Below are 20,285 nucleotides of genomic sequence, written 5' to 3'. Positions count from 1 at the left end.
AATGACTTTCACTGTCTACCCTATCTAATCTAATCCTCTGATCATCTTGTATGTCTCTATCAAATCTCCTCTTAGCAGCCGCCTTTGCAATGAGAACAGACCGAACTGTCTCAGCCTTTCCTCAAAGACCTTCCCTCCAGACCAGGCAACATTTTAATAAATCTCCTCTGCACCTTTTCCAATGCTTCCACATCCTTCCTGAAATATGGGGACCAGAACTGTATACATTATTTCAAGTGTGGCTGTACCAGCGTTTTGTACAGTTGCAGCATGATATTGCAGCTCCAGAACTCAATCCCTCTACGAATGAAACTTAACACATCGTATGCTGCCTTAACAGCACTATCAACCTGGGTGGCAACTTTCAGGGATCTATGTACATAGACACCAAGATCCCTCTGCACATCCACACTACCAAGAATCTTTCCATTGACTCAGTACTCTGCGTTCCTGTTATTCTTCCAAAGTGAATCACTTCACATTTAGCTGCATTGAACTCCATTTCTACAGGTTATCCAAGTCCCCCTGCAACCTGTAACATTCTTCCAAACTGTCCACTACTCCACCAACTTTAGTGTCGTCTGCAAATTTAGTAATCCATCCACCTATGCCTGCATCTAAGTCATTTATAAAAATGACACAGCAGTGGCCCCAAAACAGATCCTTGGTGGTACACCACTAGTAACCAGACTCCAGGCTGAATATTTTCCATCAACCACCATTCACTGCTGCCTTTCAGAAAGCCAGTTTCTAATCCAAACTGCTAACTCACCCTCCAATCCATGTCTCTGCATTTTCTCCAACAGCCAATCATCCAGATGTCTTTTAAATGGTGTAATTGTACCAGCTTCCACCACTTCCTCTGCCAGCTCATTCCATGCAGGTAACGACCCTCCGTGTGAAAGAGTTGTCCCTGAGGTCCCTTTTAAGTCTTTCCCCTCTCATCCTGAACCTATATCCTCTAGTTCTGATTTTTTTTTTAAACAGAGGGCTGCAGAGGTTAGATCATTACGTTTATTCAAAGCTGGAGAAGACAAATAAGGGAATAGAAGGTTATTGGGAAATGGTGGGAGAGAGGAATTGCCAATGATTGAATCAGCTAAGTTTTCATTGAATGAATGAGAAGGGCTTATGCTCGAAACGTCGATTCTCCTGCTCCTCGGATGTTGCCTGACCACACTCTCGACTCTGATCTCCGGTATCTGCAGTTCTCGCTTTCTTCTCCTTGGATGGCAGAGTTTATCTGAACTGGTTGACTGCTCCCGTAAGCTGTGCAGAGGCGGTGTTGTGAAGCCAGAGCCGTATAGGGGCCCCAGGGGTGGAAAAGAAAATTGACGTGGAAAAAAAAACACTTTTAGAGGTGATTGCAAAAGTTGCAATTAAAGAGGACACAGACTTTAAGGATTAACACGTCAGGATTGTCAACAGCACTTGCAGATGACAGCCCTCCCTCTTCCTTGGACTCTGTTGGAATTGCTACCCAGGACCTTCCTGTTTGGTCATCGCCTTATGTCATGGAACGTTCCGTTGGCTACAGCCCCGCACATGCGCCGGCTGTTCAACCGTTGTTCCGCGCGCCTGTGAAGTAACCTCCTTCCCCCTCCCCCCTGTCGAGGTCGGAGCAAAAGATGGAGGACAGAGACGCTAGTGGCGATGACTTGGAAATAAAAAGATTTAAAAAACGCAGGTAAGTCTCGGCGGCTGTGGAAGGAGATGATGGAGAGTGTTAGGAACGGGGGGGGAGAGTCAGGGGTTATGCCCGTTTGAATGGACCAATCCGCTGACCTGTTTCAGTCGACCTCCAGCCACGCGAAGGAAGGCCCCTCGTGCGATTGGTGGCCGCTTTTGACGGACGGCGCAGTTTGCCAACCCATACCCACGTTTGTCCCAAGGCCGTTCCCCGGAGGCGGTGGTTGGTGCGCCTGCGTAGGACCTACCCGGAAACCAATCGGCGAGAAGGAGTGGGCGGTGAAAGACAGATCCATTGACAACCAGATACCTGACGCAGGCGCAGTGATAGTGAAGACGGTCGGATTGCGGCAGTTAGCGCAGGCCCAGTGCTGGTGAAGGGCCGTTTGCGGCAGTTGGCGCAAGCGCAGTGATGGTGAACGGTGGCGGTTAGCGCAGGCGCGGATGGAGTTGAGGGGGAGCGAAGGGAAGCTGAAGTTTTGAAGAAGTGTCTGTGGCCGTCTTCTCTGTCTGTCTTCAAAGTGAGCAGAGAGTTTACAATTAAATGTTCTGGCCTGGAAAGGCAGCACGGTGATGGACCAGACGCAGCCGCTGTGCTGGGAGGCGGAGGAGCAGGAGGAGTCGAGAGACTGTGACCGCGAGCCCAGGGGCCGCCTCAGGGTGTTCGCAGGGAGCGAGAGACCCGAGACGGGTGAGGGTGAGGGTGAGGGTGAGGGTGAGGGTGAGGGGGAGGGTGAGGGGGAGGGTGAGGGGAGGGTGGGAGGGGGAGGGGGAGGGGAGGGTGGGAGGGGGAGGGGAGGGTGGGAGGGTGAGGGGGAGGGGGAGAGGGGCAGGGTGCACAGGGAGGGTGCACAGGCTGGTGAGGGGGAGGGGGAGGGTGCACAGGCTGGGGAGGGGGAGGGTGCACAGGCTGGGGAGGGGGAGGGGGAGGGTGCACAGGCTGGGGAGGGGGAGGGTGCACAGGCTGGGGAGGGGGAGGGTGCACAGGCTGGTGAGGGGGAGGGGGAGGGTGCACAGGCTGGTGAGGGGGAGGGGGAGGATGCACAGGCTGGTGAGGGGGAGGGGGAGGGTGCACAGGCTGGGGAGGGGGAGGGTGCACAGGCTGGGGAGGGGGAGGGGGAGGGTGCACAGGCTGGTGAGGGGGAGGGTGCACAGGCTGGGGAGGGGGAGGGGGAGGGTGCACAGGCTGGTGAGGGGGAGGGTGCACAGGCTGGTGAGGGGGAGGGGGAGGGTGCACAGGCTGGTGAGGGGGAGGGGGAGGGTGCACAGGCTGGTGAGGGGGAGGGGGAGGGTGCACAGGCTGGTGAGGGGGAGGGTGCACAGGCTGGTGAGGGGGAGGGGGAGGGTGCACAGGCTGGTGAGGGGGAGGGGGAGGGTGCACAGGCTGGTGAGGGGGAGGGTGCACAGGCTGGTGAGGGGGAGGGTGCACAGGCTGGTGAGGGGGAGGGGGAGGGTGCACAGGCTGGTGAGGGGGAGGGGGAGGGTGCACAGGCTGGTGAGGGGGAGGGGGAGGGTGCACAGGCTGGTGAGGGGGAGGGGGAGGGTGCACAGGCTGGTGAGGGGGAGGGTGCACAGGCTGGTGAGGGGGAGGGTGCACAGGCTGGTGAGGGGGAGGGTGCACAGGCGGGGGAGGGGGAGGGGGAGGGTGCACAGGCGGGGGAGGGGGAGGGTGCACAGGCGGGGGAGGGGGAGGGTGCACAGGCGGGGGAGGGGGAGGGTGCACAGGCGGGGGAGGGGGAGGGTGCACAGGCTGGTGAGGGGGAGGGGGAGGGTGCACAGGCGGGGGAGGGGGAGGGTGCACAGGCGGGGGAGGGTGCACAGGCGGGGGAGGGGGAGGGTGCACAGGCGGGGGAGGGTGCACAGGCGGGGGAGGGGGAGGGTGCACAGGCGGGGGAGGGGGAGGGTGCACAGGCTGGTGCGGGGGAGGGTGCACAGGCTGGTGCGGGGGAGGGTGCACAGGCTGGTGCGGGGGAGGGGGAGGGGTCACAGGCTGGTGAGGGGGAGGGGGAGGGGTCACAGGCTGGTGAGGGGGAGGGGTCACAGGCTGGTGAGGCTGGTGAGGGGGAGGGGGCACAGGCTGGTGAGGGGGAGGGGGCACAGGCTGGGGAGGGGGAGGGGGCACAGGCTGGGGAGGGGGAGGGGGCACAGGCTGGGGAGGGGGAGGGGGCACAGGCTGGGGAGGGGGAGGGGGCACAGGCTGGGGAGGGGGAGGGGGCACAGGCTGGGGAGGGGGAGGGGGAGGGTACACAGGCTGGGGAGGGGGAGGGGGCACAGGCTGGGGCGGGGGAGGGGGCACAGGCTGGTGCGGGGGAGGGGGCACAGGCTGGTGCGGGGGAGGGGGCACAGGCTGGTGCGGGGGAGGGGGAGGGGGCACAGGCTGGTGCGGGGGAGGGTGCACAGGCTGGTGCGGGGGAGGGTGCACAGGCTGGTGCGGGGGAGGGTGCACAGGCTGGTGCGGGGGAGGGTGCACAGGCTGGTGCGGGGGAGGGTGCACAGGCTGGGGAGGGGGAGGGTGCACAGGCTGGGGAGGGGGAGGGGGAGGGTGCACAGGCTGGGGAGGGGGAGGGTGCACAGGCTGGGGAGGGGGAGGGGGAGGGTGCACAGGCTGGTGCGGGGGAGGGGGAGGGTGCACAGGCTGGTGCGGGGGAGGGTGCACAGGCTGGGGAGGGGGAGGGTGCACAGGCTGGGGTGGGGGAGGGTGCACAGGCTGGGGTGGGGGAGGGGGGGAGGGGGAGGGGGCACAGGCTGGGGAGGGGGAGGGGGAGGAGGAGGGGGCACAGGCCGGGGAGGGTCCATTGGGAGGTGAAGGACAGGGCATTGGGAGGTAAAAACAATGACTGCAGATGCTGAAAATCAAATACTGGATTAGTGGTGCTGGAAGAGCACAGCAGTTCAGGCAGCATCCAACGAGCAGCGAAATCAACGTTTCGGGCAAAAGCCCTTCATCAGGAATAAAGGCAGTGAGCCTGAAGCATGGAGAGATATTTCCGACCTGCCTATCTTCTTTTCCACCTATCCACTCCACCCTCTCCTCCTTGACCTATCACCTTCATCCCCTCCCCCACTCACCCATTGTACTCTATGCTACTCTCTCCCCACCCCCACCCTCCTCTAGGTTATCTCTCCATGCTTCTGGCTCACTGCCTTTATTCCTGATGAAGGGCTTTTGCCCGAAACGTTGATTTCGCTGCTTGCTGGATGCTGCCTGAACTGCTGTGCTCTTCCAGCGCCACTAATCCAGTATAGGGCATTGGGAGGGGAGAGGCAGGGAAGTGGGAGTGCACAGATTGGGGAGTGGGGTTGCACAGGGAGGGGGAGGTACAGACCGTGGATGGGGTGGGTGCACAGGGTGGGTGAGATGGTCCACAGGTTGGTGGGGGCTGGGGAGAAGGCATGCAATTTGGGTGAGGGGGTGCAGGCTGGATGCTCGAAAAGTCAACTCTCCTGCTCCTCGGATGCTACCTGACCCGCTGTTCTTTTCCAGCGCTAGAGTTTTGATTCTGATTTTCAGCATCTGCACTCCTCACGTTCTCCTGGAGAGGGAGGGAATGTAGCCTCTCCAGGGGTAGGGGTGGGGGTGGGGCAGTGTATTCTGGAGTGGAAGGGGTACAGTCTGCCCGGGAGTTTATTCACTCATGCCAAAGCACCAATACTGGAATATCTACACTGGAAATCTGGAATTGTAGCCTGCATGCCACGTCTTTCCTCCCCCACCTCAGTTACCTCTCCCCCAATGCGAGATTTTAATAATTTAAAATGCACCAGCTGCTGTGGTGGGATTTGAGCCTGTACCCCAATCTTGATGTTTACAGCATAAAATGAGGCTATTCAGCACATTGCGTCCATGCTTGTCAACAAAGGTTTGATTATGTTAGAATGCTTGGCCCATATTATAACATGCTGGTTTAGTCACAACTGGAATATTATCTCTTCACCACCACTGATCCTCCTTGGTGCCATAGTTCATTAGTTTTCCCATCTGTATTGATGCAGATCTGACTTGCCACCATCTCAATTGATTTCACCGCTATTGCTAAATTATCTAACACTTCATCCTGGATAAGCAGCGGCATCATGGTGGCCGAGTGCCCCTCAGTGCCAGGGCCATGGATTTGATTCCAGCATTATCGACTATCTGTGTGGAGTTTGCGCATTCTCCCTGTGTCTGCATGGGTTTCCTTGGGTGCTCCGGTTTCCTCCCACAATCTAAAGATGTGCAGGTTAGATTGATTGGCTGTGGGAAATTGTCCATGGGGTCCAGCGATTTGCAGGCCGGGTGGATTAGCCATGTGAAATGTGGCGTTACACGGATAGAGCTTGGGGTGGGTCTGGGTGGGATGCTGTTCGGAGGGTCGATGTGCACTCAGTGGGCTGGGTGGCCTGCTTCCACACTGGAGGGATTCTATGATTACTTCCAAAGAGGTATTGGCAAGATTGAAGCTATTGTTTTGAGCTTCCACTCCATGCGCCCATTTCCTAGCTGCTGACTCCATCCCTCTCCGTAGCAACCATCTAATTAAGCCAATTTGTTTACACTCATTGTGTCACATTTGACCCCAAGATGAGCTTCTGACTTTATTCACTAAGTCTGCCTATTTCCATCTGTGTATCTGGAACGAAGAACTAGACTGGTGGTGACCATGTAAGCACTGTTGATTGCTTTGGCAATCTACTTGGTTGACTACTGCACTTTAGGGAAAAGAATTTACCATTCTTAAGTGGTAAGGCCTAAGTTGGACTCCAGACCCTCAGCAGCATGTTTGACTCTTAACTACCCTCTGAAAAAGCCAAGCAAGCCCATCAGTTCTCGGACAAATTGGGTTGCCAAAAAATGCTAGCCTTGTCACCAGTAATTTGCCGACCTTGGCTTGTGTCTCAGCCTCTGTCCTGCTGACCTCCCATTTACACCATTGTTATCTCTAGACTCAAATAGCTTAATGCATCCAAAATCCTGCTGCCCGTGTCTCAGTTTGCAGCACTGACATACATAGAACATAGAAGAATACAGCGCAGTACAGGCCCTTTGGCCCTTGATGTTGCGCCGATCAAAGCCCACCTAACCTACACTAACCCACTATCCTCTATATACCTATCCAATGCCCGCTTAAATACCCATAAAGAGGGAGAGTTCACCACTGCTACTGGCAGGGCATTCCATGAACTTACGACTCGCTGAGTGAAGAACCTACCCCTAACATCAGTCCTATATCTACCCCCCCTTAATTTAAAGCTATGCCCCCTTGTAATAGCTGACTCCATACGTGGAATAAGGTTCTCACTGTCAACCCTATCTAACCCCCTAATCATCTTGTACACCTCTATCAAGTCACCCCTAAACCTTCTTTTCTCCAATGAAAACAACCCCAAGTGCCTCAGCCTTTCCTCATAGGATCTTCCGACCATACCAGGCAACATCCTGGTAAACTTCCTCTGCACCCGTTCCAGTGCCTCCACATCCTTCCTATTGTATGGCGACCAAAACTGCACACAATATTCCAGATGCGGCCGCACCAGAGTCTTATACAACTGCAGCATGACCTCAGGACTCCGGAACTCAATTCCTCTACCAATAAAAGCCAGTACGCCATATGCCTTCTTCACTGCACTATTTACCTGGGTGGCAACTTTCAGAGATCTGTGTACATGGACACCAAGATCCCTCTGCTCTTCCACACTACCAAGTAGCCTACCATTAGCCCAGTACCCCATACCTCGCCTTTTCCTAACACACTAATCGGTTTCAACCTCACACCTCCAATACACATGCAGTCTTTTGATTTTGGTCCCTTGTACATTCTGAATTACCATTGCTTCACCTCTTGGGGCAAGAATTCGGTTGCTGGCCCCATGTTCTGGGTTGGGTTTTCTGTCCTTAAATGCAGTGTTGTACCTTGTTTTTTAATGTTGTGGGTATCATGCGGGTAAAGAACTGCAGATACTTGAAATCTGAAACTAGTGGGTTAGAACACTAGCCTGGAAATGTAGACTGTTCTTCTCCCTCCAGATCCTGCCAGTCCTGCTGAGTTTCTCCAGCGGTTTCTGTTTTTGTTCCTGGATATTTTGTTACTTTAATGGCACTATATAAATAGTTGTGCATTAGGACAGAATGTGAGTATTGCTGTGCAAGGGAAGATCCTGTTCTCACCCTCTGAACAGAATTCAGGAAAACCAAATCTCAGTTTAGACAGAATATGAAGAGGGTGATGATTGGATAACAAGTGGACTCTCTTTGATAGATATTTTGCCATGGAGAATGCACTAAATAACAGTTAAGTGCCAATCTTTTCTTTAAATTTAAACAAGGAAAGTCAAATTTGATTGTTCAAGGCATTGCTGTGGGGATTGTACCTGAGAATGGCAGTTCCCTAAGCTTTTGTTGAAAAAGGCACCACGCCTGTACTTAATCTCCTTGTTTGTAAAGGACAAAGCTGTGTCTGAATATGTGTAACTCCCAACTTGTGTAAATGAACCATGTTGCAGGCCTGACTCTCCAATCTTAAAATGTTTTTTTTGTGTACAGTAGTTCTTAGTATGTGCAGTATCAGTTATTGGATAGCATGTTTCCAGGCGGATTTAAAATTGAGGCAGACTGAGAATGCAGAAAAAAGCAAGGATAACTTAGGACATATGACTTACAACATCTCTAATAAGGAAGTTAGCATTAAGGCACTTTACCTGAATGCTCGTAGCATTCATAACAAAGCCGATGAATTAATGGCACAGATAATAGTGAATGATTATGATGTAGTAGGCATCACAGAGACTTGGTTACAGGGGGGTCAGGACTGGCAGTTAAACCTCCATGGTTTTTCGACTTATCGAAAAGACAGAGAGGTGGGCAGAGGGGGTAGGGTTGCCTTGTTAGTTAAGAACAAAATTAAATCTATGGTATTGAATGACATAGCGTCGGATGATGTGGAGTCTGTGTGGGTGGAATTGAGGAACCACAAAGGCAAAAAAACCATAATTGGAGTTGTGTACAGACCTCCTAACAGTGGTCAGGACCAGGGACGCAACATGTACCGGGAAATAGAGAAGGCATGTCAAAAAGGCAAGGTTACATTGATCATGGGTGACTTCAATATGCAGGTGGACTGGGTAAATAATGTTGCTAGTGGATCTAAAGAAAGGGAATTCATGGAATGCTTACAGGATGGCTTTTTGGAACAGCTAGTCATGGAGCCCACAAGAGAGCAGGCTATTCTGGACCTAGTGCTTTGCAATGAACCAGACTCTTTAAAAGATCTTAAAGTAAGGGAACCCTTAGGAAGTAGCGACCATAATATGGTAGAGTTCAGTCTGGAGTTTGAAAGGGAGAAGGCGAAATCTGATGTAATGGTGTTACAGTTGAATAAAGGTAATTATGAGGGCATGAGAGAGGAACTGACTAAAATAGACTGGAAGCAGAGGCTAACCGGGAAGACACTAGAGCAAAAATGGCAGGAGTTTGTAGGTATAATTGAGGACACTGTACAGAGGTTCATTCCCAAGAAAAGAAAGATTAACCGGGGAGGGATTAGACAACCTTGGCTGACAAAGGAAGTCAGGAAATGTATTAAAGAAAAAGAGAGATCCTATAAAGTGGCTAAGAACAGTGGGAAATCAGAAGATTGGGAAGGATACAAAAACAAACAGAGGATAACAAAGAGTGTAATAAGAAATGAGAGGATCAAATATGAAGGTAGGCTAGCCAGTAATATTAGAAATAATAGTAAAAGTTTCTTTCAGTACATAAGAAACAAACGACAGGCAAAAGTAGACATTGGGCCACTTCAAACTGATGCAGGGAGCCTAGTGATGGGAGATAAGGAAATAGCAGGAGAACTTAACAAGTACTTTGCGTCAGTTTTCACAGTGGAAGACAGGAGTAATATCCCAAAAATTAAAGGGTGTCACGGGGCTGAGTTGAGTATGGTTGCCATTACGAAAGAGATAGTGCTAGAAAAGTTAAAAAGTCTTAAAATTGATAAATCTCCTGGCCCCGATGGGATACACCCTAGAGTTCTGAGAGAGGTTGCTGAGGAAATAGCAGAGGCATTGGTTGAGATCTTTCAAGAGTCACTGGAGTCAGGAAAGGTCCCGGATGATTGGAAGATGGCTGTAGTAACCCCCTTGTTCAAGAAAGGATCAAGGCAAAAGATGGAAAATTATAGGCCAATCAGCTTAACCTCGGTTGTTGGTAAAATTCTAGAATCCATCATTAAGGATGAGGTTTCTAAATTCTTGGAAGAGCAGAGTCTGATTAGAACAAGTCAACATGGATTTAGTAAAGGGAGGTCATGCCTGACAAACCTGTTGGAATTTTTTGAAGAGGTAACAAGTAGGTTAGACCAGGGGAACCCAGTGGATGTGGTCTATCTGGACTTTCAAAAGGCCTTTGATAAGATGCCACACGGGAGACTGCTGAGCAAGGTGAGGGCCCATGGTGTTCGAGGTGAGCTGCTGGGATGGATTGAGGATTGGCTATCTAACAGAAGGCAGAGAGTTGGGATAAAAGGTTCTTTTTCAGAATGGCAGCCGGTGACGAGTGGTGTCCCGCAGGGTTTGGTGCTGGGGCCACAGCTGTTCGCATTATATATTAATGATTTGGATGAGGGAACCGGGGGCATTCTAGCGAAGTTTGCCGATGATACAAAGTTAGGTAGACAGGCAGGTAGTACTGAGGAAGTGGGGAGGCTACAGAAGGATCTAGACAGGTTGGGAGAGTGGTCCAGGAAATGGCTGATGGAATTTAACGTGAGCAAGTGCGAGGTCTTGCACTTTGGCAAAAAGAATATAGGAATGGACTACTTTCTAAATGGTGAGAAACTTAATAAAGCCAAAGCACAAAGGGATCTGGGAGTGCTAGTCGAGGATTCTCTAAAGGTAAACATGCAGGTTGAGTCTGTGATTAAGAAAGCGAATGCAATGTTGTCTCTTATCTCAAGAGGGTTGGAATATAAAAGCAGAGATGTACTACTAAGACTTTATAAAGCTCTGGTTAGGCCCCATTTGGAGTACTGTGTCCAGTTTTGGTCCCCACACCTCAGGAAGGACATACTGGCACTGGAACGTGTCCAGCGGAGATTCACACGGATGATCCCTGGAATGACAGGTCTAGCATATGAGGAACGGCTGAGGATACTGGGATTGTATTCGTTGGAGTTTAGAAGATTAAGGGGAGATCTAATAGAGACGTACAAAATAATACATGGCTTTGAAAAGGTGGATGCTAGAAAATTGTTTCTGTTAGGCGAGGAGACTAGGACCCGTGGACACAGCCTTAGAATTAGAGGGGGTCATTTCAGAACGGAAATGCGGAGACATTTCTTCAGCCAGAGAGTGGTGGGCCTGTGGAATTCATTGCCACGGAGTGCAGTGGAAGCCGGGACGCTAAATGTCTTCAAGGCCGAGATTGATAGGTTCTTGTTGTCTAGAGGAATTAAGGGCTACGGGGAGAACGCTGGCAAGTGGAGCTGAAATGCGCATCAGCCATGATTGAATGGCGGAGTGGACTCGATGGGCCGAATGGCCTTACTTCCACTCCTATGTCTTATGGTCTTATGGTCTTATTGCTAGCTTTGAGACTTGGTATTCATGCAATTTTGTCCTGATGATTCCAAGAGGAAGGAGCTTGAACTGCACATGTCTTCAGCAATGGTAATGAGTTTTTGAAATCAGAACAAAAAAAAATTCAAAACACTTAGCAGGTCTGACAGCATCTATGGAGACAGAATTGGAGTTGACTATTTTAATATCTTGTTTGAGAAACAGCTTCTGCTTTAGTGTGGAACTTGCTTGCCCTAGCATTGGTTTGCTTAGGTCTCTGAAGTGAAATCTTTAACCCAGCACTTTGGATTTTAGACATGTTTCCCCCTTCCTGTACCAAAGTGGGTAAAGGTCATGACAACTTGTGCACCCCATTTAAGCCCTTAAACACATTGCATTGCATTTTTTGGGACTCAGTAAAGACAGAAACTCCTCGTGACACCAGATTGAGCTGGAGATGGGTTGGAAACCATAAAGCATTTCAACAGGGAACGATCTACAAATAACGACAAGTGAGAGGGTGAAAAAATTATTTTGTTTATGGGGCACTGAAATTGTCACCAAAGAGGGAATGCCTGACAACATTAATGTCGTGCTAGCTGAAGTGGTGTTTATCACTGGGCAAGTAGTATCCTTTGAACAATTGACTTATGTTTGAAATTCAGGTTTCAAGTGACTGTGAAGCTATTTCTTATCCTTTTTAGTTGGGATTTGGCTTTCATCTCTGTCATACACCAAAATGGGGAAAACTGGTTAGAGTTTGTACCTCCCATTCCTATTCACTGATTGTAGATGAAAGATTTGGATATGGTTGGAGAACAGGGCCATGATCCACAAAATCCATGCCAACATTTTTAAACTTTTGTTTAGGAGTGAGGAGGTATCTTTACAAAGAAAGAGAGCATCTTTCATGACCTCACAATGTTACAAAACATTTTACAACCAATCAAGTATTTTGAAGCACCGTAACCTGTTTAATTTGCAAATTCCAGACAAGATCCCACTTTAGCGTTAAGTTTAATTTTGTACCTATCTAAGGAAACAGATGGGGTCTGGGCAATGCACTGTCTCTGTGTGTTGGGCTGTATTTTGTGCTGAAGTTTCTGGTCTGATCATATGGTGCTGATTAAGAATCCTACCCATTGAACTATAACATTTGCTGTGTATGGGACTAACTGGAAGGCTGCTGTTATTTGTGGAACCATGGGCAGTGAAATAAAAAGGGCTCTGGGAGGGTGTTGGCTCATTTTTGCAGATTGTAAATTTTAAACAAACATGTTTCAGTTTGTTTCTGTGCCCATTGCAGGTTTTCTGTTGTACCAAGGTGAAAACATTATCGGTAGACACGAGAGCTGTCACGTCCACATCCCTGTCTCGTCTGTGTCCAAGAGGCATGCGGTGATTGAGATCGATGGCGACTCCCACCTGATTTATGACTGCAACAGCCTGAACAAGACCCGGCGCAAGAACGTTGTCCTCAAGCCTGACATCCGCTACGCCATCAATGACGGCGACCTCTTCCTTTTTGCTGATGTTGCCTGCCAGTACGTGCTGCTATCACCAGCAGCAGCACCGGCTGGTGACTCTGGTTCTGAAACTGACTCTGAGTCCCTGTTTCCCCACGCAAAGCCAGGCTCGGGGGACCAGCAGCTGGATGACAATGATGCAGCCGGTGACTATTTGGAATCGGCAGAGGATTCACTCGTGCTCTCACCCACCCAACCCTACCACACCAAATCGGTGGTGAATGCCCTTCGGTCTGATACCTACGTGAAGGAGTCTGAGGATGATGACACACCATGGAAGTGCAGTGGTAAGCAAACGTGGCCATCCACTCTTTGTTTACTACATTCCCTTTGTGACATATTTACAATAACTTTATTATTTACTTGTGCACTTTTTCCTCATCTGACAGCACTTAATTTTACTCCATTTTTAAAAGATTTTTGTGGACTACTTTTTTTGCTTTTCTCATGGTAAAGAAAGGCAGACTGCATTTACATTGTGCCTTTCACTACCTAGGGACTCCAAGGAAAGGCGTTTTCCTTAAACAGAAAGGTGCCACTGCTAAAGTGTAGGAAACGTGACCATTAATTTGATGCATGACATAAATGACCAAATAAACACTGTTCATTGTACCCATGGCTGACCTTCTGGCTGAACTGTACTTTCTCACCCTGTTCCAACATCTCTAAATTCCCTGAGAGATCAAGTATCCACCTACTCCGGTCTTGAATCCACTCCCTGAAGCAGCATTCACAACTCAAAGCTGAATGGACAGAGCTTTGATTGGCAGGGGAACTGACAGGATTTTTTGTAATGGTCTCATGAAGTCTGTGTAGAGAGTTCCAAAGATTTACAACTCTCTAATGGAAATATTTCTCCGGGATGCCTGACCCTTCACTTGAGCCGCTGACTTTGTGTACTAAACTCTCCAGCTGAGAGAAATGGTTGCTTCGAATCCCTTCAAATTCTTGTGTGCTCCTCTTGTGTTCACCCTTCGTTTCTCTAAATTCCAGGTAGTACAGGACTGATTTACCCAGCCACTTGCCTGTGGGCGGCATGTGTGGCTCAGTGGTTAGCACAGCTGCCTCACAATGCCAGGGACCCGAGTTTGATTCCTCCTCAGGTAGAAAACTGTGTGGTGTTTGCACATTCTCCCCGTGTCTGCCTGGATTTCATCTGGATGCTCCAGTTTTTTCCTGCAATCCAGATGTGCAGATCAGGTGGACTGACCACGCTAAGTTACTCATAGTGCCCATGGAAGTATAGGTTATGTGGATTAGCCATGAGTAATGCAGGGTTACAGAGATTGGATAGGGGGCTGTGTCTGGGTGGGATACTGTCCAGATGGTTACCTGTGGACTCATTGGACAGATTGGCCTATGTCCGCACTGTAGGGATTCTACGATTCTGTGCTGGCTGTTTTTCGACATGATCTCTATCTGAATGTCAGAGAGCCACAACATCTCATCAGGAGTGGCTCAGTGAGTAGAACTCTCTCTCTTGCCTCTGAGCCAGAAGATGGTGCAGCAAATTCCCACTCCTTTAACTTGTGTACACTCCAGGCTGCTACATCTAGTGCAGTCCTAGGGGAGCACTGCATGTTTGAAAGTGCCACCTGTCATACCTACAGCTGAGGTGGCTTCAGTCCATGAGTAGATTTCAGAGATCCCTCTGCAACCTCTTATTTTAAAAGAAAAGGTAGCTCTCTGCTTTGTCCTGGCCCATCTTTATCCCTTGTTCAACATTGCTTAGAAACAGGTAGTTTGGTTCATTGCTCATAATATGCTTACTTGTCTTTCTTAGTACCGTGAGGGACTTTTTCTTTAGTTTTCTATTTCTTGAACGCAATCAGGAAAGCAGTGTAGACGTTAGGGAGAGATGATGATGTTACTGGACTAGTAACCAGAGGTCCAGGCTGGTGCTTGGGGCATATGGATTTGAGTCCCATCACAGCAGATGGTGAACTCTGCATTCATTTCATAAAGTCTGGAATTAAATCTGCCTAATGACCATGAAAACACATCTGGCTCCCTCAAATCTTTTAGGCAAAGAAATCTGCTGTCCTTACCTCCTTCAAGTTGTATGTGACTTCAGGCCCATAACAGAGCAGTTGACTCTTTGTTACCCTCGGAAAAAGCCTGGGAAGCCACATAAAGGGCAAACAGGGTTAGGTAACAAATGATAGTCTTGCTAGCATCACAACATCATGTGAACTAATAAAGGAATGCAAAACCTTTACTGCCCCAAGTACCATGAAACTTTGGCCCTTGGGTAGTTATGATGAGACGTGATAATGAGAGGCTGTCTTATGTTTGTATTTCCAGCACCATTCACTGCCCAAGATGGCCAGCTTCCGAGTGCCATGGCACGTCAAACTCCATCAGCGCATGTTGTTCCCGAGAGGTATGATTCCTAAATCTGAGTCTTCCGTGTGGAAGTGGGGTGGGAATTGAAATGAGGACCCTTGGAGGGGGAGGCATTTAGTAATGTATTGAATAAGTTGAGACAGAAGGACCTGTATTTGTATAGTGCCTTCATGACCCAAGCCATTCCAAACTATTTTATAGTCTCACTGCTGTATTGTTGGTAGCCAGTCTGCTGTCAGTGAGCTTCCTCAGATAGCAATGGGAGAAATGACCAGAGAACTTTGTAACGATTAGGAGAGAATATTTGACCAGAGTACAGGGAGAGCTCCCCATGTTCTTTGAACCGAACAATGGGATCACTTGCTGGGGAAGATCAATTTACCTGGAAGACAGACAAGAGAAAGGTAGAGAAGGGTGTCTTGGTATGGAGGGAGTGAGCCACAGCTAGTGCAGAGTGTATACACCTGAAAGGCCTGCTTTTCTGCTCTAAATTTTATATAATTATGTGTAATTATTCTGTAGCCTGGTCCATGCAGGATTGTTTTGAGTGGAAGTGTGCTACGAGGCTCTTAACCATGGGGTTATGTACTAGATGTTTCTTGAATGTGATCTTAACCGTGGGCTTTTCTTAATAATGTTTGGAATAAGTGTGATTTCTTAAAAAAAAGTTTTTTAAAAATTATTTTTGTACCTTTAGTCATTATGTTGTTAGTGTAGAGGAAATGATGCAATATAACATATCAATCATTGTGATGGAAATGATCCTCCTGATGTTTCTGACTGCAGTACTGGGGGGGGGGGGGGGGTGTTCCCAAAGTTTTGAAATGAAATATTATGGACAGTGGACTGGAAAAAACATGTAAAACCTGAAGAAGGAATTCAAATATTGGTGTAATTCTGAAGAATCAAATAGCATACTCTGGTTGAATAACTGAGATATTGCAATTGGTGGATTTTTAACCGAGGAAAGTACTAAATAAATGTTTGGACTTTTGACAGAGTAAGGCCTTAATACATAGGAGCAAAATTATCCCACTTGGCCCATCAAGTCTGTTCCACCATTCGATCATGGCTGAAATGTTTTTCAGTTGCATTCTCCTGCCGTCTTCTATATCCTTTGATCTCCTTACTAATTAAGACCCTTTCTAATTCTGTCTCCGAGACACTCAATGACTTGGCCTCTAGCGTTCTGCGGCAATACCACAGGTTCATGACCCTGTGCCTGAAGACATTCCTGCTCATCCAGACTAACTTGAACACTCACCACTACCTACTTGCCTCCACCCCACCCACAAAATCGCAAGCTTCCGTCTTCTATCCTGCCCTTTCCAAAAAAAACTATCACTTACTGTTGCCTCCCCGTCACTCAACTCGAAACCATTCCTGCAACCAGATGGACACTGGTGTCATAAGAACAGGGCTGGAATGCACACTGTGCCAATAACTCCACCTTACACCGTGCAACAGCCTTTAGCTGCTGTACTTGTGCTAGTTGGAATTGTTTTAGGGGAAGCCAAGTTTCACTGTGAAAATTCTGTACCACCCTTAGAGAGGATGCTAAGGCCTTGCAGTTGTTGAGATTTACTAGACATGAAGGTTTCTTAAGATGTTGAAGGAGAGAACAGATTTGTTTATTTCTCCCGACTGTAGAACACATTAATAACAATATTCAAATTCAGGACTGTAATACGTTAAATTTGGTGTTACGCTTTCCAATGGTAAGAGAGCCAGTAACCAGAAAGCATCGATTTGAGAAGAAACAGGGCGAGGGAGGAGGCGAGTTTTTTTATTTTTGTACAGCACAATGTCCTGCCTGAAAGGGTCTATCACTTTCAAAAGATGTTTGATATCTCTGAAAGGAGGAAAGATGGCAAGGTTGTAGGGGACAATCAATAGAGTAGTGCAGTCGGATAGAGGCTTGTTTGAAGAGTCAGCACAAATTGTTAGGGGTCAATTGTATCCTGTGTCGGAAGATTCTATGATCTCGGGAGGTTAACAATATTTTTAATCGGTCCCGTTCTCCAGCGATGAAGAAGAGGGTGAGTCGTCTCATTCCAATCTTCAGTCAAAGCAGCTGCATTACGACAGTGAGACTGATCTGGAGGAAGATCAGGAACCTGGTGAAAAATGGACAGAACATTGCGCTGAGCGCCTAGTCGACAGTAGCCATGTGAATTCTGAAATGGCAGGCATAGAAGAGCAGCAAGCTGATGACACGCCTCCACTGACTAACATTGCTGTCTCCGACTGTTTGAAGACTGTCCAAGAAATGGACGTTCCGGAGGAGGCGCTTGACCGTGATACAGGAAGGACGTCCACCTGGGAGGCAGGTGCCCCACCAACTGCTAATCATCTGCCTCATTTCAGCCGGGACAGTGATGATGAAGAGGAGGACTCACTGTTAACCAGCAATGCCTTGCCACCGGACACCAAAACAGATTCCAATCTTACCGAAGGTGTTGGCCTTCAAGTGGCAGAGGCTTCTACCTGTGACAGGGGCTTGATCCATCCAGGTACTAGGGAAGAAAGCAGTCGCGTGGACCTCTCTGCAGACCACGACACAAACTCAACAGGGCACGCTAAAGAAACAGCAAGTGGTGTTAATGAGCAGGAGCCACTGGAGGAGAACAGTGACACTGACATTGATGATGGTAAGTTTATTAAAGTTTCTAGTCATATCTGTGGGTTTTTAAAAACAAATCTTCAAATCAAGCCCTTAGCCAGGTGAGTTGCAAAAGTCTCGGGTATGAATTGTTTGGTCTAGATTGACACTAGTTCTTTTCCAAAATTGGCCACTATTTTAGCCCCAAAGTACAGTCCAATCAATCCAGCAAGTTGGAGGGTCAGCTGGCAATTGAAATGAGAAGCAGGAAATTTAATTCAGGACTGACCAGTGGCAGCAGATGCCAAACTGGCATCAGTCTTTTGTTATTAACTGCCTGTGGTATGTCCTAAAAGATGCACGTAACTTTGTGGATGGGAGGAAGGCACAAACTGAAACAATCTTATTGGTTCCATGTGAGGGGAGGAGAGAGATATTGGCTAATCTGAATAGTGATTCGTGCCTGCAATATGAGTAAGTGCTTGTGAGCCTCCTGTAATTGGCTGTAGAGAGAGATGACCATTGGAAACTCGCATTTCATTTCCTTTCTCAAATGTGCCATGCCCTTATAACCAAGTGACTTGCTATTCCGAGCTGTCGCGTTAACGAATCATGTCCAAGCCATTTTAATCAGGTGTGTGTCATGAAGCGTATCATGAATAAATTCAATAAGGAGTTCAGGAGAAACCTTGTTAGCAAAGAGAATGGGAATGTGGAAATTGGAATCTTTGAAGCAGATCAGATCGATGTATCTGAGGCAAAGCCAACACAAAGGAAGAAGGAATCGAGTTTATGCTGATGGGGTGAGATGGTAATGTGGGAAGAGGCTTGGGTGGACTCTGAACAGTCTGATTACATTTGTAAATTCTTTGTGAGTCATTCATCTGCCAGTGGCAGATTTTTATGATTGCCTTAATGAGAGAGACGCTTCTATCTAAACACAGATATTGAGTCATATGCTCTGGAAGCAACTCAGTGCTTCACGCTGAATGTTTCGGACACCCAGGATGAGGCAGCAAGGGAAAACAATCACATGCCAGATGGTGAGTGCTTTTCTCAAGTTTTTTTTGTTATTTTCAGTTGTGTATTCCTTGTCCCTGGAGCTGAGAATTCAAGATTGTACAGATGAAGTCATTCATTCATTCATTGTCAGTCCTCCACAGACGAGGTCTCATCCTCTGTCAGGGCAAGTTTGTAGGTGGTTGTACAGACTGTTATGGCTTCTGCAGGCTCTGTTGCACTTGGGGTAGGAAATGGTCACGGGAAGGGGTGGTGTGGTGGCAGCGTGCTCTTTTCGCTGCTTTTGTTGGCTTCTACTTTCTCCTGATGGCTAGTTTTGAGGGACTCAACACCTTCCTGGATGCTGCTGCTCTACTTAGGATGACCTAGGGCCAGTGATTATAGACAGTGTGGTGCTGGAAAAAGCAAGTCAGGCACCATCTGAGGAGCAGGAGAGTCAATGTTTTGCAGGACCCTGATGACTCCTCCTTGGGCCAGGTGTCTGTGGGAATGCTGCACTTTGTCAGTGAGGCCTTGACAGTATCACTGAAGCACATACTGTGTCCAGCTGGGGCTCGCCTGCAGTTGTGGAGCTGAGAGTAGAGCACCTGTTTGGGTCATAGTGGGGGGGTGGGGGTGGCAGCGTTGTTAGGACTGCTCCAAGGTGTCTGCTGTAGGCAGTCTGTGTCTCAGAGCCTTACAGGAGGGCAGGCACCTCCACAGCTCTGTAAACCATGACCAGACGGAGTACTGCCTTGTTGGAGAAAGAATACTCAAGCGTGCTGCACCTTTTTGACTGAGTTGGTAAACCTTTGCCTCCGTAGATAGTGATAATAGGTTTCATGAGGATGATCAGCGCTGTGCTCACTGTGCCCTGGCTAATACTACTGCAGCAGTATCATTTAAATGAGTACAGTAGTCACATTTTTAAAATTAGTAATAGTGAGAAGTAACTCAAGATACTGCAGATGCTGGAAATTGGCAGAAAATATCACTGAGAAGAGAGACAGGTGCTGAATCTAGTGGAATATTGGTGGAATGCCAAATTTCAAATGATCACTATTTGCTACAAGAGAATAGTTCTCATTGGTTGACTAGTTAGTTCTGTGTGAATTCTTGCCATGGGAATGGAAATAAAACTGAAAATACTGGAAGTACTCAGCAGGTCAAGCAGCATTTGGGGAAAGAGGCTGTGACCTTTTTCAGATTTGGCAGAAGTGTGCTGCATTGAGGTAGAATGGAAAGGTCTTGGGGGAGAACAGAAAGAATTTGTATTTTAGAGCATCTCATCACAACTGCTGGACATTCCTGAGCACTTCACAGCCAATGAGCTATTTTCCTGTATAATTTGTGTTGTGAGTGGACACAGCAACTAAAGTTTGCATGCAGCTTAGGTTTCACAAAGACCAAACAGTTCAACTGTTTTCCTTTCAATTGCTCTTTACTGATGGTTATAAATTAGACAGGACACGGAGGGAGTTTCCTGCTCCTCTTCAGATACTTCCAAAGGCTCTTATATTAGCAGAGTAGAAAAATAATTACTCTTTCATGTAGCTGGTTTTTATTGGACACTATGATATTTGAGGAGAAAGTGA

The 20,285-nt window shown here is 48.4% G+C and overlaps 1 protein-coding gene across 1 annotated transcript in view; it reads left to right on the top strand.

Annotated features, from left to right (window-relative positions):
• The first annotated feature begins 2,074 nt into the window (after positions 1–2,074).
• The window catches only part of mdc1 (mediator of DNA damage checkpoint 1), a 45,472-nt gene continuing 27,261 nt past the window's right edge, over positions 2,075–20,285 (top strand). The window contains exons 1-5 of the mRNA XM_072549893.1: positions 2,075–2,380; positions 12,524–13,030; positions 15,048–15,126; positions 17,115–17,740; positions 18,636–18,734. Of these exons, the coding sequence (XP_072405994.1) occupies positions 2,263–2,380; positions 12,524–13,030; positions 15,048–15,126; positions 17,115–17,740; positions 18,636–18,734 (1,429 nt within the window). The 5' untranslated portion in view covers positions 2,075–2,262. The remainder of the gene's footprint in view (positions 2,381–12,523; positions 13,031–15,047; positions 15,127–17,114; positions 17,741–18,635; positions 18,735–20,285) is intronic.

This window comes from Chiloscyllium punctatum, chromosome 30, assembly GCF_047496795.1.
Source record: "Chiloscyllium punctatum isolate Juve2018m chromosome 30, sChiPun1.3, whole genome shotgun sequence".
Taxonomy (NCBI): Eukaryota; Metazoa; Chordata; class Chondrichthyes; order Orectolobiformes; family Hemiscylliidae; genus Chiloscyllium; species Chiloscyllium punctatum.
This window is presented reverse-complemented; position numbering and strand designations above follow the sequence as displayed.